At 52.5% G+C, this 21,582-nt stretch overlaps 7 protein-coding genes across 7 annotated transcripts; 5 read left to right on the top strand and 2 right to left on the bottom strand.

Annotated features, from left to right (window-relative positions):
- The first annotated feature begins 912 nt into the window (after positions 1–912).
- ASPACDRAFT_125079 (putative glutaminase) lies at positions 913–3,409 on the top strand. Its single transcript, XM_020196785.1, has 2 exons — positions 913–1,407; positions 1,466–3,409. Exons 1-2 carry the CDS (start codon positions 972–974, stop codon positions 3,181–3,183), a joined length of 2,154 nt encoding a protein of 717 aa, XP_020052815.1. The 5' UTR covers positions 913–971; the 3' UTR covers positions 3,184–3,409.
- Positions 3,410–3,531: 122 nt separating this feature from the next.
- Positions 3,532–3,879, top strand: ASPACDRAFT_125078 (uncharacterized protein; the record flags this gene model as incomplete). Its single annotated transcript, XM_020196784.1, has 1 exon — positions 3,532–3,879. A coding segment is annotated over one exon (270 nt), but the record flags the coding sequence as incomplete, so codon positions are not given.
- ASPACDRAFT_46641 (uncharacterized protein) lies at positions 3,849–6,247 on the top strand (the record flags this gene model as incomplete). The annotated part of the gene is made up of 4 exons (XM_020201823.1): positions 3,849–3,884; positions 3,932–4,088; positions 4,185–4,296; positions 4,414–6,247. The coding sequence occupies 4 exons, from the start codon at positions 3,849–3,851 to the stop codon at positions 6,245–6,247; spliced, it is 2,139 nt and encodes a 712-aa protein (XP_020052813.1).
- Positions 6,248–8,218: 1,971 nt separating this feature from the next.
- On the bottom strand, positions 8,219–10,139 carry yap1 (putative bZIP transcription factor AP-1/Yap1; the record flags this gene model as incomplete). Its single annotated transcript, XM_020201822.1, has 3 exons — positions 8,219–8,369; positions 8,421–9,592; positions 9,657–10,139. The coding sequence occupies 3 exons, from the start codon at positions 10,137–10,139 to the stop codon at positions 8,219–8,221; spliced, it is 1,806 nt and encodes a 601-aa protein (XP_020052812.1).
- A 2,390-nt stretch (positions 10,140–12,529) lies between these two features.
- Positions 12,530–13,520, top strand: ASPACDRAFT_63396 (uncharacterized protein; the record flags this gene model as incomplete). The annotated part of the gene is made up of 3 exons (XM_020203888.1): positions 12,530–12,580; positions 12,631–13,372; positions 13,432–13,520. The coding sequence occupies 3 exons, from the start codon at positions 12,530–12,532 to the stop codon at positions 13,518–13,520; spliced, it is 882 nt and encodes a 293-aa protein (XP_020052811.1).
- A 1,358-nt stretch (positions 13,521–14,878) lies between these two features.
- On the top strand, positions 14,879–16,312 carry ASPACDRAFT_46638 (uncharacterized protein; the record flags this gene model as incomplete). The annotated part of the gene is made up of 3 exons (XM_020201821.1): positions 14,879–15,836; positions 15,943–16,068; positions 16,134–16,312. The coding sequence occupies 3 exons, from the start codon at positions 14,879–14,881 to the stop codon at positions 16,310–16,312; spliced, it is 1,263 nt and encodes a 420-aa protein (XP_020052810.1).
- Positions 16,313–17,393: 1,081 nt separating this feature from the next.
- Positions 17,394–20,914, bottom strand: ASPACDRAFT_81163 (putative C6 transcription factor). The gene is made up of 2 exons (XM_020205810.1): positions 19,475–20,914; positions 17,394–19,425 (listed from the first exon to the last, which is right to left on the bottom strand). The coding sequence occupies exons 1-2, from the start codon at positions 20,848–20,850 to the stop codon at positions 17,880–17,882; spliced, it is 2,922 nt and encodes a 973-aa protein (XP_020052809.1). The 5' UTR covers positions 20,851–20,914; the 3' UTR covers positions 17,394–17,879.
- Positions 20,915–21,582: the final 668 nt, after the last annotated feature.

Below are 21,582 nucleotides of genomic sequence, written 5' to 3'. Positions count from 1 at the left end.
CCCGAGGCCATTGTAAATGGGAATTGGGTCAGGCTTACTTACTCGTCCTTGTCGAGACATACAAGCCGACCGGGCGGAAAGCCCTCAACTTGAAGGGTTAGAAGCCCAGGGTGATCAGACAATGAGGAGTCAGAATCCCTGAGCAAACATTCTGCATATGCTCATGAGGACGCGGCGCTCTTTGCCCACATGAATACGGCTAATTATCAATATATTGTCGGGTGAACGTGCGAGATGCTACTCATCCTGTTTCAGTTTCTATATTACACTGATTCAAGTCTTGGAGGCCCTTCAAGATCCAGCATATACTCTCAATCTACTTATGCTCAGCTTGTCAGCACGTCTCTCATGGGTCCCAGCCAGAGAACGATGTAGCCAGCTATTGTTCTGTCGCCATCACCAGCCGATCACTTCTGACACTTCTCAATCCTATTCTAACTTGCACGAGCAATTTTGAATTATATTGCTAGTTATGAGCCGGGAAATTGCAATATCTGTTCCAAGCACGGCTGTCAAGTTTCGAAAGGAGCTTACACCGGCCGGCCGTTTCTTGCACCTGGTATCATGGAGAGATCCTCGTGATGGCAGTTGAAACCATGGACAAGACCTGCAAAGATATCTGGAAGCTTAAAAAGTATTGAAGGTGAACTCTGAAGGGAGAGGATGAGGTCGCATATGGGGGACTTTCGGCGAGTTCCTTGCACTGCAAGCTTTAAAGTGAGCGTCGAGGCTAGGGAGCATTTTAGACAGAACACCGCTTGCACCATCTCTTTGAAAGTGTCAGACTTGGATCAAAAAGGAAAAAGCATCATCTGTTGAAGGCGAAAAGTGGCGTGTTAATGGGATGGGAATTGGTGATCAGCAGTCAGGGCGGGCCAGTCGTCGTCACCAGCGGATTTCCCCTCCTCCTTCTCCCCCTCCCTCCTGCTTCCTCCCTTGGATTGTATTCTTCACTTCACTGCGAATACACAATGTACTTGGACTTCACTACCAACCTAGGTCTGAGCTCACTTTTGGCCACCGTACTCTCCGTTCTTACGCCCAACAAGCAGGCCAGCGTTGTCCATCAACCTGTTCTTCCTCCATCTTATCCATTGGCAGTGCGAAGCCCATACCTATCAACATGGGTGCCGAGCAATCAAGTCGGGAGACTCCCTGAGGCCGAGCCACAGTTCTGGACTGGCCAGAATCTTACCTGGTCCATTATGGCTCGTGTAGATGGCCAGGCTTATAGTCTGATGAACGTCAAGGGCTCTGATAAATTCATTCGCCCTGCTACTGTTCGCAGTGCAGAATACACTGCCACACACTCCCTCTTCACTCTCACTACTGGCACAGTGACTATTACACTAGACTTCTTTTCACCCATCTCGCCCTCTGACTACCTTCGCCAGTCCCTACCATTCAGTAAGGCGGGTTCTATGCATGACATTCATCGGCTGCGTGCTGACTAGCTTACCTTCAGGCTATCTGACAGTCTCGATTTCTGGAGCGTCATCCAACAATGTTCAGATCTACTCGAGCATTGACAAAAGCTGGACAGGAAAGTCAGAATCTACGTCTTGTAGCTTTCTTTATGCGAATTCTACTGCTATGTATTCCTTACGGTCGGAGAATGCGATTCCGTACTCCGAGGAAAGTGACATGGCAACTTGGGGCGAAGCCGTCCTAGCCTCTCAATCTACCTTAAACTCAAGCCTCTCATATGCCTCGGGAGAACGAAAAGATGTGCAGTCCCAATTTGCGAAAACTGGAAAGCTAAACAATGCCAACCAACTCCTGACGACTGGGGGTATTGTTGGTATTGCTCACGACTTGGGATTTCTTGTGAACGCGCAGTCAGTAACTTTTGCCGTTGGGCATGTGCGCGAAGAGTCAATCAACTACTTAGGGAGGCCGTATACAGGATACTACCGGGCCTTGTACCCCAGAACAGAGCAAGCAGTTGCGCACTTCTTGAATGATTACCCGGATGCTCTTCGAGAGTCACACGCTCTTGATTTGGAGATGGCTAAACAGGCGGCCGCCGTTGCAGGGCAGAAATACGCTGACATTGTGACTTTGTCGAGTCGGCAGGCCTATGCAGGGATTGAGATTACCATTCCTAATGACACGCTGAATACCACAGATGTGTTAGCGTTCATCAAAGAGCTTTCAAGCGATGGCAACATCAACACGGTGGACGTCATCATGCCTGCTTTCCCTATCTACTATATTCTGGACCCAAACTACATCCGACTTCTGCTAGAGCCCATGATGAGGTACCTCGCCGCCGGACGCTGGCGGCAGCCTTACGTGATCCATGATATGGGCTCACATTACCCGAATGCAGTTGGCCACGACAGTCAACAAGCAGAACCAATGCCGATCGAGGAATGCGGGAACCTATTGGTTCTCGTACTCGCCTATGTTCGTGCCACGGGAGACACAGACTGGGCGTCCCAGTATACCGAGCTTCTCCAGGGCTATGCAGATTATCTGGTCGATAATGGCATCAACATAGCTGAGCAGTTGTCTTCCAACGACGCCGCTGGACCTCTGGCCAACGAGACTAACCTTGCGATCAAGGCTGCCGTTGGTATCAAGGCATTCGGGGAGCTGACAGGCTTCTCCGAATACTCACGTGTTGGCGACGAAAGAGCCGAGCTGCTGTTCTCTCGGGGATTGGGGGTTGACGCGCAAAAGACGCACTTTGCGCTGCAGTACCCAGGAAAGCCGGCCTCCTGGAAGATTCCGTACAATCTCTACCCTGATGTGTTGTTAGACCTACGCACCTTCCCCAAGGCTGCATATGATATGGGGAATACTTTCTTTGAATCGGTCCGAGCCGAATATGGTGTACCCTTGGATGACCGACAGGACTGGGCTAAGTCGGACTGGAACATGTGGCTGGCTGGGACGTTGGACTCCACCACCCGCGATGAGTTTGTTGACGACTTGTGGAAATATATGACCAACGGCAAACATCACTGGCCGTTTTCCGATCGCTACATCGCCACATCAGCCAAAGGAGGCCGCTCTGGGGTCCCTGTCTTGTGTCGAGCGCGGCCTACAGTGGGAGGACATTTTGCTTTGTTGGCACTGCAGGGTCCTCGTTGTCTGCAGCAGGCCGTGTATAGAAGACTTGGAGTAGTGGAGGAAGAAAGTGAGTATGATGAAATGTCTCTGAGCTCTGAGCTCTGAGGTCAGATACCAGTGAGGAGCATGTATGTATGTAATGTAGTATGGTAGCCTGTCGGTGCTTTTCAAGGTCTTGTGTTACAGTGTAGAAGGGGGTGGTTTGCTTCCACCACCAGCCAGGTTAGCCGGTTTGAACTGAATACTGCACAAGTTCCTTTGTTCAGTTAGTGGTACAGCTAGAGTGTGCGTGTCTTATTTGGCCGTCAATCCCTTGCGCCCTTTATCTGGGTTAATTGGATTACCTGGTAGAGCATCGACAGAAAAAGAGCTGCCCCTGGTGGATGCTTACTTAAGCGGGGATGTCGTTGTGTTGCCAAACCCGTCAAACCAAACCTCTCTTGGTTGTCCGTTGCTTCAACCACTCACTGCTTGCTGGCTGTTGCTGTTCTCCTCCCAGACTCCCCCCATCTTCCCTCACTTACTCTCCCATTCCCACTCTTCTTCTGCTTTGTGTCTCTCTCCCCATCATCTCCTTCTTCTATTGCTGCCTGTCTTTTACAGCCTCTTTCTGCTTTCTCCAATTTCCTCACCCTTGATTCTCCGTCGCCCCCCCCGTCATTAGATTCTCCCCCATGGCTTCTGTACGTCTTGCCTGATCGCCTCTTCAGCTTTAGCTGTTGATGCTCAACGTCACGGCTGCTTCCTCCCCTCTATCCTTTTCTCCATCCATGCGTTTGGCGATCCTCCGCACGCGCTCGCTTGAGGTATAGCTTTTGCAGCTCACTGACTGATCTTCGACCTCTCTCTCTAGCCCCGTCCTCCTCACAACTTCGGTCCTCAAGGCTACCCGCTTCCCAACGGTGCTGTCACTTCTGGCCCTGTCCCCGGCGCCACCCCTCTTCTCCCCAACAATGGCCGCGTCTTGCAAAATGGTCCCGTCAGAGTCCTGTGTATCGCTGATGTTCGAGGTATGTGCTCCGGATAGACCTCCAATGGGTCAGTCGCACCCAGAAAACACGATCGCTGATTTGGAGGAACTTTGTTTTGCTTTTTCCGTGACGTAGGAAATCTCAAGTCTCTGAATGAACTGGCTAGACAGGCCCGTGCAGACCACATTATCCACACTGGTGACTTTGGTTTCTACGATGATACCTCGCTGGAGCGCATTGCGGATAAGTGAGTGATTTCCGGTGCTTCAATGGAGTGTCTTCGTTCGTCTTGAATGCGGCCTCGATGCATGCAACACATGTGATCGGATCGGTTCCCACTGACCGATTGGGCTCTCAACTTTAGGACCTTGAAGCACGTGGCCCAATACTCACCTTTGCTACCGGAGAATGTGAAGCGGACGATCGCCCAAACCCCTCCCCAGCAGTCGATCAAGCAGCGATTCACCCCCGACCAGCTTCCCCTTTCAGAACTCTCCATGCTGCTGGACAAGCGGCTGACTCTCGATGTTCCGGTGTACACGGTCTGGGGCGCCTGTGAAGATGTCCGCGTGTTGGAGAAGTTCCGCTCCGGGGAGTACAAGGTCAACAACCTTCACATCATTGATGAGGCCAATTCGCGACTGCTAGACATTGGCGGCGTCAAGCTGCGTCTGTTGGGTCTGGGTGGTGCTGTCGTGATGCACAAGTTATTCGACAATGGCGAGGGCAAGACTACGATTGCGGGCGGTCAAGGTACCATGTGGACGACCCTCTTGCAAATGGGCGAGTTGATCGACACGGCCAACCGTGTGTATGACCCGTCTGAGACCCGCGTCTTCGTCACGCATGCCTCTCCCGCCCGTGAGGGCATGCTGAATCAACTATCCGTCACCCTCAAAGCCGATTTCTCCATCTCCGCCGGTCTGCACTTCCGCTACGGCTCGTCTTACAATGAGTTCTCCGTCAACCCCTCGCTGGATCACTACCGCGGCAAGCTGGCTGCTTCCAAGGCCTCATTCAACGATGTATGGGAGACTGTCCGTGGAGAGGTTGAGACCGCTATCTCCCAGAACGAGGCCCAGAAGACTCTGCTGGACAATGCCCTGGAGGTGGTCAACCGGATGCCTACTGTTGCTAACGGCGGCAATCCCTTTGGTGGGCCTGCTGCTCCCGGCAACGCGGCCGGCCAGGTGGACGAGAGTGCGTTCAAGAACATGTGGAATTTCAACTTGGCGGATGCAGCTTTCGGCTTCCTCGTGCTAGAGATTGAGGCCGGCCGCATTGCGACCGAAATGCGCGCGCAGGGTTTCAACTTCGCTCACCGCACTGGAAAGCCCCAACCTGTGGCCCCTGCCCAGACTGCCCCTGTCCCTGCTGCTGGTGCTCCCGCCAGTGTCGCCTCTCCCCGCATTCCCGGCGCTGCTCCTCAGTTCGGTCAGGTGCAGCCAGTATCTGGACGTCCTGGTGCCCCGGCACAGCAACCCCCTCAGCCCGCCCAGGCTAAGGCCTCTGCCACCGCCCCCGCCCGCACCTCTCCGGCTCCCGTGATCCCCAAGCCTGCTACGCCCCAGCCTCCTAGCGCTCCTGCCGGCCAGCCCTCCATGGGCTCCCCCGAGAGAGCCGCTGCCACCGAGCCCAACGGCACCGCTCAGCCTGAAAAGCCGTCTGAGTCTCCCCTGCCTAAGCCCGAGAAGAAGGCAAGCAACGGTCTATTCGTCTCCAACGTCGACAACGAGCAAGCCGTGCGCGATCTCTTCCCCGAGGAAGACCGGGCCAAGATGGTACGAGTGGAGAAGTGGGGAAAGTTCAACCACGTTGTGACCTTTGCGACTGTTGAGGAGGCCAAGGCCGCGCTGGAGCGCCAGCCCGCGGACCACAAGAAGCCCAGCCCACCTGGTCAGCCCCGCAAGCCCAACATCAAGTTCTTCGAGGATCGCGGCAGCCACCGTGGCAATGCCGGCACATGGCAGAGCAGCAACCGCGGCGGTGCCAGCTCCTCTCAGCGCGGATACCAGAGCGGTGGTGCCAGCGACAGTGAGACCAACCGGGGCCGTGGATTTGGCGGACGAGGCCGGGGCCGCGGCGATCGAGGCGGTCGCGGCGGCCGGGGCGGTCGTGGTGGCTTCAACAAGGGTGGCCCGTCCGAATCTTCGGCTGGGGATAACAAGCCCGTTGCCGCAGCTGGGGGTGACGCTTGAGGTGTAATTGTCGTCGCATCTATTGATTTCAACTCGCCGTCTCCGTCTTCCTCATTCTGTGTCGAAAGCTTTTTCTAACCTTTTTTTTCTATCCGTGCTCCTTACCTCTCTTCCTTACTCTCTCATCATGCCTCATCTGTCTCTAGCATCCGTCCTACCCTCAACTCATCACCCACCATGTTCCCTACGAATCTTGCACGGTCTTCGCTCGATACTCTAATCTTCTTTGTGCAGGATATTTCTTGTCTGCAAAAATGATGTCCTCTTTTCTCTTTCCTTATCTACTTTTTTTTCCCACTACTCTTTTTTTCCATTACCTCTTTGAGCGAGATGCGTTTGAATCTTCATTGATTTTTTTTCTCTCGTTCTTCCTTCTTTCTTCCATGTAGACATTTACCGTGCAACGATGGTAGGATTGTTCCACTAATAGATCAGTCTATGTCCGGTCCGTCTCAAATCGAGATTCTGGAAAACCATCGGGAGCTAAGGAGTTTATGTTATTCGTTGGTACAGAAGCCACGGTTGGGGTAGAAGTGGGAGCAGCTCCACCGGTCGTGCGGGCGAGGCAAGAGGAGGATGTCAAGATACGGAAACTATGGGTGGGTGGATGGGTGGGTGAATGAGAGAAGGATTCTCTTGAGGGCGGCAACGATTAGGAAGAGACGAGGGGAAAGAGCACTATAGAAACCCAAAAAAAAGGGGGTGGGAAAGAAGAAGAGATTTCGAGAAAGGAGAGCTGAGCGGTCGTGTTTTTTCTTTTAACTTATTTCTTTTTTTTTTTTTTTTTTTTGTTACTTTAAATTCCTCTGTTTTCTCTATCTGGAGACGTTACCCAATATCGATACCCTAGTAACTTCATTTTGGGTCTTGGAAATATTCATGGATTAGTATAGTACTGAGTAAATGCAGGGCTAGGAAAGTGGTAGTCATATCTTATACATAGTTTGTAGTTTTGGAGTTGTGCTGCGCGGAGTTGCTGGGTTTTGGTGATGGGATATATTTATTATCCTTGGGCGAGGCCTTCGTGCAAACCTCGAAACTTCAAGATCAAGGAACGCACTGCATCTACAGCTGAGATCGCGATTACTCAACTCGGGACTATAGGGAGAGATATAATGGATTTCATAGCGCCGGCTCTGATTACTGATATAAAATGATATAAAGAGCGATGAAACAGGCGTGAGAAACAAAACACCAACAGGATTTAGACCCAAAGCTCGAACCCATCATTTCCCCCCCCAGCCGCCTACCTCTTATTAACGCAGAACGCAGATGCGCCGCAGTGCCTGATAATCAACCCAATCCATGCCCAGTGTTGATGAAAAATGAGACCTCCGACGTCCGGCAAGAACAAGATACCTAATCAAGAAGCGCTGATTCCGTGGTTGTGTGAGTGCAAGCAGAACAAAACGAGGAAGGAGTTTCTTTTTCGATCCAAGTGAAAAGCAAGCAAATCGAGGACATCGAGCACATTGAGAGTTCGAAGAAATCAGGTACAGAATTCATACTCCAAAAGCGATGGTGGTGGTGATGTACAATTTCTCCCCGCAAGCTCCAGGGGATACGAGATTATCGATAAATTGACAGAAGCACGCCTCCCGTGATCATGTTCAGTGTGCAGAGAGATGAATAACAAAGACAGAATGGAGAAAGAGAAAGTAGGCAATGAGTGTGGATGATATATTGTAGTATGTGTGTACATAGTTTGTCGGGGAAAACAATAGAGTATAGAGCTGGTTAGATTATACCGGCTGAACTTGGTCTTCGTTCACATTTTGTGTGCTGGCCCTTGATATATAAAGAGCTCCCATGATCCAAACTGTTTTCCCTGGGTCATAACGACATCAATAGCGGTAGTGTGGTGATTGTATTGTAAAGGGTGGGTATCTGAAACGCAGAACGATAGTGTCGGAATCGGTAGCGACGGCGTTGGAATTTCCTTGTCGATAGATCGATGGTGACTTGTGTGAACTACTTGGCACGTCCCATGATGTCCTCGACATCTTGCTGATTGACGACCACGCCGCCCTCGGAACACCGAGCCTTCATGCGTAGCTCTGAGCAGAGGTTGTCGACATCGAGTTCGCCATTGCGGAATTTCTCCATGGATTGCAGACGATCCCTGGGCTGGGTTAGTATGTCTTGGTTTGTGCTAGGCGATGAAAGAACGTACCATATCTTGGTGCAACTCATCATCTGTGTCTTGTCTTCACCAGGAACCACCTCATCTTCATCCAGCTTGCTGTCGATCTCGTCAATCAGACTCCTCTTAGGCTGTTGCTGTTGCTGCTGCTGTTGACCGGCCAATTCGCTGAAGTTGTGCGAAGGACTACCCAAGTCCGGCAATGGGAATGCGTCGTCGAAGAAAGTGCCAAAGTCTTGTGACAAAATTGCGTCTTGCGGTTCGCGCCAATCTCCGAACAATACCGGGTCAAATTGCCCACCATTCTGCTGAGCCAGAATCTCAAGAGCGGGCTCGGGAGCAGTTTCTGTCGAACCCTGCTCAGGCTGACTGGGCGTGTTCGCGACGCTGACACTGCTGTGCCTGACCGCCGGGATAGGATTCTTTATATTGCCGCAAGCCATACCGAGCTGTGCGCAAAAGGACTCCTCGCCGTTGATTCCATTGTAAGTACAGTTGCTGTGGTCAGTGTGGTGCTTGATTGCGGGCGAGTTGACAGATGGTTCAGGGGAGGTGCCGCTGGAAGAGAGGAACTGGCTTTGGTGAGAGTCGGACGAAGAAGACGGAGAATCAGAATTTGAAACATCTTGTACAGAAGGTGCGTGCTGAGTATTGTGGGTCATTGGAAGCTTGGGCGTGGTACTCTTGGAGCCCAAGCGTTCACCGTTGGACTGTGACATGGGGCTAGGCGTATTCGTCGCAGATCCATTGGTCTTGACTCCATTCAGTGAGTCGCGACTCAGAACACCAGGGACACGGGACTCGCTTCGTGAATTGACGTCGTTCTTGAGCTTGTTGTCCTGTTGGTTCTTGCCCCATTGACCATTGTTGAAGATGTGAGCACCTGGAAGGTCGCCAAATTTGGGGAAGTCGAACATGAAATCATTGTTCTGAAGACCAGTGTAATTTCCCTTGGAGTAGGCTCCAGGGATAGCGTTCATAGCTGAGAGCCCGTTTGTGCTGGTAACCCAGGAAAGACGTTTCCGGTACTCCTTGAGTTCAACCTGCAGACGTTCAATCTGGGCGCGAAGCAAACCATTTTCCTGGGTCGCATCATCCGATGCCTTCTGCAATTCATCCACCTTTGTTTCAAGATCCTTCAAATGCTTCTCCTTACGCTCACGGAATGCCCGTTGAGCTGCGCGATTCTGTGCTTTACGCTTCTATAGAGGAATTAGTACAAGGGTGGAAGGGTACGTTACTACGAACGGCGCAGACGAAACGTACCGAAGTGGGTTCCGAAGTCAATGGCTTTCTTCCCGGCTTCTTGGCTGTCTTGTCATCACTCTCCCTTCGTTTCTTGCCAGCGCCTTCATTTTCTTCGGCAGGTCCGTCCATGTCCTTTCTCTTCTCGCCTGCTTCATGTTCGTCCGGCAGAGAAAGTCCTTCGGGCAAATCACCGATCAAATTCTCCGTACCTTGATAGTCAAAGTCAAGCTCTGGGTTGAAGTCGAGGAAAGGACTTTCGTCGTCACCATAGCCCAAGGTACCGGAGTTGGGCTGAGTGAGGTCAAACCCCGGCGATACATTGTAGCTGCTCGAGGATGCATTACCGGGGGTGGAGTCTGGCTCTGAAGTTGATCTCTTGATTTGGTTGTTGGCTTGCTGTTTGGGCGGAGGGTTGTTGGAAGAAAGCGCGGCCAGAAGAAGGTCTTGCTGGTCGGGGGAGAGGTACAAGCTGTGTTGATAGAGGGAATTGTAGTCGGCCATTGTGAAAGGAGGATACGAATTGTGCTGGAAGGACGCGTTTTCGAAGCCCCAAGCGAGAATATGATTAGGCTAACTGGAAAGAATCGGTGATCTGATAGCTACAGCTATAGCGTCTCGTATACGAAGCTGATAGGATCAAGTGTCTTGTCAAGAAATTCGATTCGACTGTTCGTTGAGCTATCAGGGCCGGGCTTCCCGCCCGTTCGTTGTATCGATGTTGAACCCAGAGGCTGAATGGGGTGATCGACGGGCTCCTGGATAATAGGACCCGTAAGAGGAATGAGAGACTCGTTTACGGTAAAGAGGCCGCTATCACCGAAGCTGAACTCTGCGAAGATTTGTTCGAGAGATAAGGTTGATCGAGTTGATTGAAGTGATGCAAAAGTCCTCAGTGGAAGAGCCTTGCTGGAGTGGAGAGAAGCAAGAGAGAATCAGGGACGTTCTTGACCAGGAGCAGTATCGAAGCAACTAGCAAGCGAGTGCACAAGCCGCAACAAAGGCTGACGAATGACTGAAGGTACCACCGGGATTGGGATAGGTCAGGAGGAGAAGAGGGGCTCGGAGAAAGTGTGGAATAAGGAAAGAGAATTATGATGCAAGCCGGTGGACTGACAATGAAAGGATGGAAGATGGAAGAGCAGCGTAGAGGGAGGGGGTGGGTGGGCAAGGCCGGCGAAAGGACACTAAGGCAAAGGCGGTTTCAGGATCATGGGGGGGGGATGATTCGCTGACTGGATCGCTGGAGGACTTAAGGACCTAAGACAAGAAAGGCGTAGTTCGGGAATTGAAGGGGAAGTGGTGAAGTCGAGAGTGAGTGACTCTGCAAGTTGAGGGAGCACTGAGTAAATTGGATAAATTGGATGAAAGAAGAAAGATGATGGAATGGAAAGGGCGGAGGGACGGAGACTGAGGAGGGGGGGGCGAGTCGCTGCCTAAGGCGGCAGAGGGCGGTGAGCCTATCTGTGAATGGTCATTGGTGAACAGCAAAAGCGGGGGAGGCACTTCAACCAATAAAGGTAAAGTGCCTAAAAACCCTTGAGAAGGTCTCGCCTGCTTATAAATCGAGGCTGACGATGCTTTGAGTCTTTTTTCTCTCTTCGCCCATTCTCTTCCACGCTGATTGATTGATTGGTTTCACTCACTCAGCACTGATATGAAGAACTGCCTATCGGGAATACACGCCGCTTCCTCCGTGCTTACTACCGATGCACCGTTGCACTCAACAACTACGCCCTACTAACTAGACAATCTATTTGGTTCAACAAGAGTGACTCATCTCGCGCCACAAAAAAAATTCCCCGTGATGAATGCTGCTACAGACCGTATTTGTACAATAGCGGAATGTATGTATCTGCGTCTTCCGATTATCGGGGCCCTCGTACCACTCGGGTGCCTCGGGTCGCATGTTCTTCTATGGAGATGATTCAATGAGGTTCTGTTACGGTGTACCATTTCGAAGAACGCCGAGGGCAGCAAGCAGCTATCGTAAATAGATCAAAAAGAGGTCAAGATGAGGCAGCTGGGAAACTCAATCTCATCTCGCCGGAACTGCTCATCTCGGTCCAGTGCCACCCGGGCAACCGGGGTAAACCGTGGGGATGGAAGGTCAAAGATCCGCGATTCCGGCTCGAAATCCTAGACGCCGAAACAGGCTCTCCTAAGTTCACCATCCATGGGTTGATCGATAAAACCCCAGGCACGAGGGAGGAAGAGCGGGTTGGCGTTATGCTAAGTATAGCAAAAACGCCATCTTCCAGCGACTAGACCCATCCTGCATTATCACTTTCGCTGTAGAAGATGGTCTTGAATGATTGGAGTTATTGGCGGATCCATCATGACCCTGCAGGAGCCAATTACCCTCCCCATCGGTTTGCAAAGGTCCCGAAACTGAATGACGTGAGGATCGACTACCGATGGAACGGACGCCAACTAAGCCTCGACCCTCAGTGGGTTGATTGCCCTGATGGAGTCTGGCGTTTGTGCATGGCCGCAATGGCCCCGATGAAGCTTGGGTATTAGGTGCAGTGTTTCATAGTACATAGGAGGGAACCGGCCAGGATGGTGTTGACCGTCACGACATGACCTCGTGTTTCTGCATTCATTGACGTGTGCAGTCTGTCAGCGATAAGCAGCATGAACGAGTCCACGTTTACTGTCGGACTCAGCCGACCTTCTGTTCAACCATGTGGCGGTGTAGCTAAAATCACGTGATGAGACTAGCCACAGTGGGGCTTCGCCACGCTATCTTATCCCAACGCGACTTCTTATCTGCAACTTCGCGATTCAGCCCAGTCTGTCTTGGTTTGACCATCAATAGACCGCCTCTCCTCATACTTCCTCTCTTTGCCATACCCTCTTTCTTCAAACCCACTTCAACGTTTCTCAAAAATATGTCGGAAACTGCAGCCCTGGAGGCTGAGGTCAAGGAGTTCAAGCTTCAGGTACGACCGCCGCATTTTTACCACCCTCCACTGGATCTGACCATCATCAGCTTGAAACCGTCCAATCGAGTTTGCAGGTAGACCCAGACAACACAGAATTGCAAAGTCTCAAAACTGAGCTGGAAGAACTTATAAACCTTACCGAAACATCCATCGCCGAACTGAAACCGCCAGCGCCACCAGCAGTACCGCAACCAGCCGCGGCGAAGGATAAAGGAGCGAAGGACAGTTATAGCACACAGAGTAACTATCGCAAACCGACCGCTGAGCAGCCCGATGAACCGGCACCATCCTACCAGTCGTCCTTCTCCGTCAACGAAAACGTTCTTGCGCGCTGGGTATCGGGCGATAACTCGTTCTATCCCGCGCGCATCACCTCCATCACCGGCTCCTCGAGCAACCCCGTCTACCTCGTTTCGTTCAAGTCATACGGGACGGTGGAATCTCTGACTTCCAAGGACATTCGGCCAATCTCCAGCAATGACTCGCGTAAGCGCAAGGCTGATGCAGGCTCAGGCAATTCTTCTTCCCAATCACCGGCACCCCAGCCATCCCACTCGAGCGTGATCTCTGCGGCGGCGGACATCAACCCTGCGTTGGCCAACCAGGCGCGTCAAGAGCCGACCAAGGTGAGCGAGGGATCCGCACGGCCTGCCAAGGCCGCCCGCAAGGTGAAGGCCAACAAGGAGCTGGAGGCGGGCAAGATGAAGTGGAAGGATTTTGCCAGCAAAGGGAAACTCGGACGCAAGAAGGAGAGCATGTTCCGAACAGGAGACGGATTGACTGCTCGAGGTATGCTCTTCTCCCACTTCCTACAATGTAAAGTGCGTTTCAATGACTGACTCGGACAGTGGGTTTTACGGGGTCCGGCCAACAGATGCGCAAAGATCCGACGCGATCGCGACACGTCTACCAGCAAGGCGAGGAAGAAGGATACTAGTTCTCTGAGTGTTGATCGATAGGATACATCCCGCCGTTACCTCGTGTCCTCTACCCTGTATCACATCGCTAACGGGCTATGGTGACAGATCTAGTGCAAGTCGATCCTGTCGCAGGAGCGGGGGGAGCGATTGTCGATGTCCACACTTGATGTGGTAGGATACCAAAATCAATGATAACGAAGGACTTTCTCTTTGTAATTTATTCCATACTTATTCTATTTATTATTACTGCCATGAGATGGGCTTGTTCACGTCTTGCGCCTAAAGCACAGGACAGCCGTTGCTATGCTTCTGGTACTGCACGCAACCTAATCAATGCAGCTCAATGTGCCTCCACGTATATAGTAGGAACGAAGCATTCGAGAGAAGATCGACAATAAAGTGCTAGCAGCCTGACAATCGTCGGGGCGATGCCTAGTGTACAGTGCACACAACCCTTGATTTCACGATCTACCAAGGCCTTGAAGGCTGCAGGTAAGGCTGTGGCTCCTCACCTGACTGTTGTCTTCCAACACATGAACCTGCTCAACACGGCTTTCAGGAGGCTAGAATTATTGGATTGACAATTCTAGCGTGGTTTTACCCACACAATCAGAAGCGCCCAACACCGCCACACTTTCAAGATCACTTTGCCTGCAAAGGTGAGCAATGACTCTTGTCATCTCTTGAAGTGTTGGCGTCACTCGAACCCTTGCAACCACTGTGACTGTCTCGGACGACTTCCACATGGTATCCACCTCTCCTAGGATCGACAGTCCTACGGAAGTGCAACATGGCCGTTGATAGTCGCGAAGATCGTCCAGGCTCTCTAAATAAATTTCACTGTTATTTGCAGACCATCTTCTACTTGCTCCTATGATCAAGAGAATGTGTGTTTTGTGGTTTTGTGGATCAAATTCACGACTCAGGCTGCTTGGTGCAGGCGCCAACAAGCCACAATGTGGCACAGTTGGGAAGTTGCAGTGCGCTCACCAACACATAAGTTAACCCATGTCTAGCATTTAGCGGCGCAGTCTTGAAGTGTTTGTGCGCCAGCCTTGAGCCCTCCAGGCTTTCACTTCACTCAGCCTTGAGAATACACCCGTACCAATGGATGGCGTTTCAACTATAGCCCCGGCAGGCAACACTTGCGCCATCTGCCATAACAGGGTTCAGGTTCAACTACTGTTGCCTTGTCCTTTGAGTTCAATCAATGTTCCAAGAAGAAAGGATAGAGGATCAAGGGGAGGAAACTTATAAAAGCCAGATTGATGTCGCGGAAACTTCCTTCTCCTACTTCCACTCCAGTGCACATTCTGAGGATCATCCAAGTTATCCAGCATCGACCGATCAAAATCATCCACGCCCATCCGCAAACATGACAGTCGAAACCATCATTGAGTCCTTTCAAGACTTCAACATCAATGCGCAATTCCAACCTCTCTGCTTCAACCCTCCAGCCGCCCTCAAAGCAACTTGCAGCTCTCTCTCAAAGACCCCAACCTATCTCTTTCGCGTGGCATCTGCGAAGACTAGCGCCAAAACGAGCAGCACATGGGTCCGTCCTAAGAGCACCCTCCCTCACAGGGAAGACATCTTCTCCAACCTGAATGAAGGCAAGAAACGAGACCGCATAGCCGCCCTTCTGAATGACCATCTCTGGTGGAAGGAGCCCTCCAACGACCCCTTCGTTTCATGGACCAGTTCCCTGCTCTTTGCGCTACAGTACATCTACTTCCGCCGCTGGAGCTACCGCGACGGTTCGCCTCTGGACAAAATAAACCTCTACGTGATCGACACGACCGAGTTCCCTCGCGGAACTTTCATCCGTGACTTGGACTTGCTCAATGTCTTCCTCGAGAATGATCCGAAACCACACGGTGAAGGTCTAGCTAGGTTGAAGGAATTCCGCGATGCGGAACTCTACTTTGGCGAGTACCTGTCGCAGGGCGCGCTGCAGATCGAGGGCAAATGCCAGGTGATCAGTGCGCAGTCCCTCTGTGAGGGCAACCGCCTCCGGCGCATTCAGCCCGCATTCGCGGATATCCAGCTTCCCCAGCAGAGACCGCGATGGGCGAACGAGGTCCTTCGCCTGCGCGGGGTGTTGGAGACACGCAGGCAGACTCACCCGGCCGTACCGCATGATTGCATGCAGGCGCTCCGCGAAATTGTGGACTTGTTCGAGGACCCAGCCTGGAGACTTCCAATGGCGGCATACTTTGCAGCGTTGATGGGGGATCTGACTGAAACGGCCACAGCAAGTATCACAACAATACCTGTCGGGGTCACCGCTGCTGCATTGCTCGAAGAATTGCGATCATATCATGAATCTTCCGGTTCGCCTCCTCCTCCTCCTCCTCCTCCTCCTCCTCCTCCTTCTTTCTTCTGGATCTTTGCCCTTTGAGTACGGACATCGGATGGCTGACTATACTCGTGCCTTAGACATCGGTCTCGATTGCGACCAGCTCAAAACGAAGGTCATCGCCCCCGCAGCGATGCCCGAATTGACCCAGACCGAGAAGATCTTTCGCCGTGTCCACAAAGACTACACTCTGAGGAAGGCACTTGGTCAGTTTACTCTCTTAGATGATGTTTTGTCTTAAGTATAGATAATCGTCTAACCCAGAGACCAGATACCCTAGGCAAAGCTAGGTCATTCCTCGGAAGACTCGGGAGCATAGCAGCTACCGTCTCGGCGGTCGACCCAGACCGAACAGTCGCGAAAGAGATCCTATCGGAGGTGAACACGATAATCATGGACTCGAATTTGATAGTCTGCATGGATGCGTTCCCACAGCGGTTATCTAGTTAATATGTACCCTCCAGAAGGGCTGGTGAAGTGGTTCAAGATCCGAACGTCCAGATTAACCCGCACTTTAGCGAGAGCTTATCGGGGGAGAGGGGGGTCGACCACTGGGACTATCACTAAAGCAGTTCTCCGGTGTACACTACGGCCCCGATCAGCTGTTTATCCATTGAGTTTTCAATAAGCTCGGCTTGGGGCGGTTTCTTGGACTCCACTATGCATGTATGTCTGCGCCTTGTTGGTTAATTTGGTTTTGCTTGGGGGGTCCATCATATCGATTTAGAGTTCCAGTGGACACGTTAGAGTTGCGATCCGTTGGAGTGGGAATTGAAGCTTGTTTTGACTTCTAATCCTCGTCCTCGTTCTTGAATTATCGTAGGCATATGAGATCCTGTCGCATCTGCAAACAGCACAGTCTGTTGTTTCTACCCTCTCGAGCCCATGGATACCATTCCTCCCCACCAATCTTCCATATTCTGATTCTGAAGGCGTTCACCTGATCAGCACTCGAGAGGACCGATCCCCTCTGAACATACAAGTCCATGGGCCATCTGTATAAAACTCCTGCTACTTCGTCAGTGGAGAGGGAAAAGTGGAAGTAAGGTACGGTGCACCGTCCAGCTAGCTTGCTGGTGAGCCAACCACCTGTCGCGATCCAAGCCAATATTTCTTTTCTTTGGAGATAATCATGGTGACCACTTATGAGATTTCTCGAAAGTAAGCGCTCGGAGAGATGCGTGCATCTGCTTCGGGCTCCTGGACTTGCGCTGTATGGCTGGCTGTGCTGCTCCTGCTATGGATACCGTACATTGCAGGGGGGGTGGAGGGGGATCGATTGAATAGTCTGGAATGTCCTCTGCTGGAGCGCTTCAACAGACAAGATAATCCGACAGTAAATGCCTCGTACGTGTGTTGATGGTGAGCTGTTGGGTACCCTCCTTAGAGTCCTCACGCCCTGCGCCACGCTGTGGCGTCCCAACAACCACCCCGCCATCGAGACAGTCCGAGCGATGCTACTTTGCCAGCGGCATCTCGTGTCTCTCTTTCTCTACAGCTAGGTGCATTGCAGCAACGAAAAAAAAGACCAAGGTAATCGTCATAGATTGCTGGAACTGAAATGCCTCCGGTCCATCCAAAATAAGATAAACCCCGAACCGAACCGGACGCCACGCTCGTCAAAATCAACTTGCATGAAACCCCCTTGTCAAGCCATTTCATTCCCAACAGTTGTCGTGTCACTCCACAGACAACATTTGCGCCATTGCAAATTCCAATGCTGCTGAAACCAGGAACCAAAGACAAGACAGAAACAAGAAAAGCGACCTGCAGACCCCTCTGATAGGGGTTTACCCCAAGAGGTCTCAACCAACCCTCAAATAAACATCGCGTCAATCCCAAAGCATTGCGTGGTCTCGTCAGTCCGCCGAAGCGCGCATACATAATCATACAGCACAGCAGGCGCGCATATAGCGTAATAATACAGCCCAAAAAATGCTCCATCATGAAAAAAAGACATCGAAATCGAAAGACAAAGGAAAAAGAAACAGACAAGGCTTATAATCAATCGGGAAATTTAGCGGGCGAACTCGGTCCACACGGTGGTGAGCCACCCGGTCGGAGTACTCTCTGGAGAAACTGTGGCTGGTAGTTGATCATACTCGCACCCCTCTAGAAAGGCAAGTACATCGTCTCCACCCAAGCTCGTCGACCACAAGCTATTAGTGTTAACAACTTCCAGTCCATCCACGGTCACTGGCGGGGAGGCGCCAGGGTGGCCGACTGAGCCGGGAGGGGGCAACAATGGCAATCCATGGGACGACGCTGCCGCGTTGATCGGGGGAAGTGACTGAGAATAAGGAGGAGGTGGCTGAGTGCGATTGAGCCAGGAATTCAACGGCTGCAGGCGGTTGGAAGCTGCTCCTGGACCATTGTACTGCGAAGACGCCGGGGTCGATGTAGAAGGCGGAACGCCGTATGGTCCAGGCGGTCCCAGCGAAGGAAGGTTGGAGGACGACGAATTATACAATGGCCCATCCGGATGGTGTTGCAAAGACGGGAGAGAGTAAGGGGATTGAGATTGCAAGGAGCGATTGGGAGGCAATGGAAGACTAGGCCGGCGTTCGCCGTCGGGTCCGGGCAGCGGCATACCAGGGCTGTTGATAGGGACCCAAGACTCACGTCTGCCCCCCGCGCCATCTAAGGGAGGCTCTCCAGTGTCTCCAGTCTCGCTGCGGACAGCATTACTGCCCGCATCGCTATGGATTGTAGCCCGTTCACTCGCAGCAGCAAGACCGTCATCGTCGGCGCCACTCTCTGGGAGTTGGTCTTCAATGATGCCAAAATCAAGGAACAACTTCTCCAGAAGCTTGAACTCCTCAAGACCGCCGCCGGATCCGCCCTCACGTACAGGGCGAATGCCATTGGCGTGAGCGTCGGCCGGGTCGGCCGGGTCCGATTTGCGCGATTGCCGCCGAAAGTCACGTTTGACCTTGGAGAAATACGTGTGCAGCCGATTCAAAGTGCGGAACCAGCCACGCGCCATCTTGAGGCGAGGTCGCATCTCACGCAGGACATCAAGTGCTTTCCGGGCTTGCGCTTGTCCCTGCGTGTTTCGATCGCTCATATTCTTCGAGGCCAGGACTCCGTCTGGATCCATGTGTGGGAAATGAGCAGCGTAAATGCCGATGAATACGGCATTGTACACTGCGAACCCCACGAGAGGGTTTTCTACCAGCACTCCTCGGTCCTGGCAAGTCACGACCAGGTCCATCATTTGTCGGGCCGCGCTGAACAACACCCGAGCACTTTCACGCCAGAATCCATCAGCAAGTCCGGCCTTTTCCATCGGAAAGAGCGGCTCATCCAACGGTCCGACAGGTTCGCTGCATCGTACCGGGAGGAAGGGGATGTAAGCACGGTGAAGAACAATCACCGACAGGAAGTGGACCACATGCATGACAGTGTAAGGTGCGAGTGTGTTATTTTTGTACATGATGTGGGTGTCGGTGTTGCGAGGAGAGTATTGAAGGTTGCGGGATAACCCATCCTGAAATTCGCTCAGCATTGCTCGAAGCTTCGAAAAGCGTGATTCAGGGTGCCACGGAGGCCATTGCTCAGTTCTACTCACAGTCAGAATAAATCGTGCTAAGGGAATGAGCGCAGACATACCTTCTCCCCCCAGCACACGACCATTTGGCGATGCTGCCCCAGATGCGAATTATACGGATAATTCGACTGTGGACGGACTCTTCAGCACCGACTTCCCAGCGATCGATCTCATCCTCACTCGAGTCTTTCCGACGGGAAATAGGAGACCACGCTTTTGCATCTCCCGGACCAGCACTCGGCATTCGGTCGTCTCCCAAGCCTCCCAAGCTTTGTCGAATGCTGGGAATCTGAACTCCCTGAGCACCAAAACTTGTGGGGCGACGCACTGCGGGCTCACTCAAGCGTGACGTCCGAACACGTTCTCCGAAAGCAAAAGCGTTATCACTGGGAAGCTGGATAGCGAGCTCCTTGACGCGAATCATGCGTGGGCGGTATTTGCCGCTGCTCAGACACCGGTCGAGGATGAAACAGGCCCAAAAGGTACGGCGCTTCGTCTCTTGGGCGATGACATCGTCGGAGGTTTGCTCCCGTTGCTCGAGAGGACGCCTGGGGAGCCCGAATAGGTCGGCTTCCGTTTTGAGAACAGGAGATCGGGGTCCCTCGCGGAATGGCATCTCATTCTCCAACTCAAAGGGCAGGCCCATCGCTTGAGAAAGCCGAATAGCCATCCCCACGTATAGCCAAGCGCTCCTCCCACGACACATTCCCCATTCATGCAGCGCCAACATCAGCAAGGCTTGTACGCGCGTCAGGTCGGGCACTGCCAGACTAGCACCCTCAACGCCGGCCAGCCGGCTGCGCAACGCTGTTGCATAATATTCGGAGGCAACGAGAGGGTTGGAGGGATTTCCAGGGGACGATGGAGAGTGGTATGCGACAAGTTGAGGGTGGAAACGTGCCGTCAGAGCGAGAACGCCGAGGGGAATGAGCGGATTGAGATCTGATTTAGTCACAGGAGGACTTTGCACGGAGTCGCGTGTCGCATCGGCGTTGTTCGGAGGAGAGGGGTTAGAGGAGTTGGAGGAAAGTTGGCGCGCTTGGCCGATGAAAGATGCGGGATGTACGAAGGGTAGCATAGTCGCGAAGTGGGATTGGAAAAGGTCGAAGACGGCATCCCAAACCTTGTTGGTCAGGATGGATGCATCAAGCACCTCGGCACCAATCTTGGACGCATCTTTAGCAGCTGAGGAGGAGAGACCAACCGTCTTGCGCGAGCGTTGTCGCTTGGGGCTGTCCCAGTCGCCGTTGCGCTCCTCGCCCTCCGCCAGGGCGGCGAGGTCCCGTTTCGCGGCACCACCGCCCATGCCGATTGCGGGGGCGGGATATACACATTCTCTGCCAGAAGACTCACACGCGCGACAAGTTGTGTCAATGCCAGCGTTCACACATTTGATCTTGCTCCGCCGACAGCGAGCACAGGCAATACTAGAGCGCATTGTGATGAAAAGGGTGGGCACGAGAGACGGGCAAGCCGTCTCTCTGATAAGATACGAAGAAAGGAAAGGACGGAGGGGATAACGATTGTGGGAAAGAAGGGTTGGAGGGAGAGGAGGGACGACAGCCCCAAGGACTGCAGGCACCAAGAGCGAAGAGGTAGCAGTAGTGGTGGTTTGTGTCTCCGCAGGTTGCTACAGTTCCCGTCCGCCGTATTTCTCCGGTCAATTTTCCCCGGGATTCCGAGCCAGACGCCAGACGGTCTGGGTTGCAAGGGGGGACAACAGCGATGCCCGGTCTTTTCACGGGCTGTTGTTCGTTGTTCGCTGTCAGTACCACAACCCGGTTTTTGAAAAGGGAAGAGAGGGGGGGTGAGGGGGTAGAGCTTTGAGGATCCACCGATGATGTCCGTGACGAAGCGTGCACTTACAGAAGCTTTGAAGGATGCTTATTGGCGTAGAATCTTTGCGTTCTGATGCCGGTAGCACGCAAGGGGAGTCAGATCTGAAGCCGGGAAGTAGTCGGTCAGTTAGGAAATAGGTGTGGGAGTAGAGGCTGGCGACAGCGATATTGCGATGTTCTCGACCAATGCAGCAAGATGCTAGCAGAAGGGAAGGTATAGGAAAGGAAGGCGAAAAAAGGAAAAGAGAGAGGAAAAAAAAATCAAAGAAGTCCAGTTGGAGTGGAGAGGGCGTGGGATGAGTACAAAAAGGAAGAGAGTGGCCGTAGGTAGT

This window comes from Aspergillus aculeatus, assembly GCF_001890905.1.
Source record: "Aspergillus aculeatus ATCC 16872 unplaced genomic scaffold ASPACscaffold_16, whole genome shotgun sequence".
Lineage (NCBI taxonomy): Eukaryota > Fungi > Ascomycota > Eurotiomycetes > Eurotiales > Aspergillaceae > Aspergillus > Aspergillus aculeatus.
This window is presented reverse-complemented; position numbering and strand designations above follow the sequence as displayed.

Excerpts from the sequence above, each read along its gene's own strand:
- ASPACDRAFT_81163 (XM_020205810.1), bottom strand. The coding sequence starts at position 20,850 with ATGCGCTCTAGTATTGCCTGTGCTCGCTGTCGGCGGAGCAAGATCAAA. Across the intron at positions 19,426-19,474 it reads TCGTGTGCTGGGGGGAGAAG|AACTGAGCAATGGCCTCCGT; the intron begins GTATGTCTGCGC and ends GACTGTGAGTAG.
- ASPACDRAFT_125079 (XM_020196785.1), top strand. The coding sequence starts at position 972 with ATGTACTTGGACTTCACTACCAACCTAGGTCTGAGCTCACTTTTGGCC. Across the intron at positions 1,408-1,465 it reads TCGCCAGTCCCTACCATTCA|GCTATCTGACAGTCTCGATT; the intron begins GTAAGGCGGGTT and ends GCTTACCTTCAG.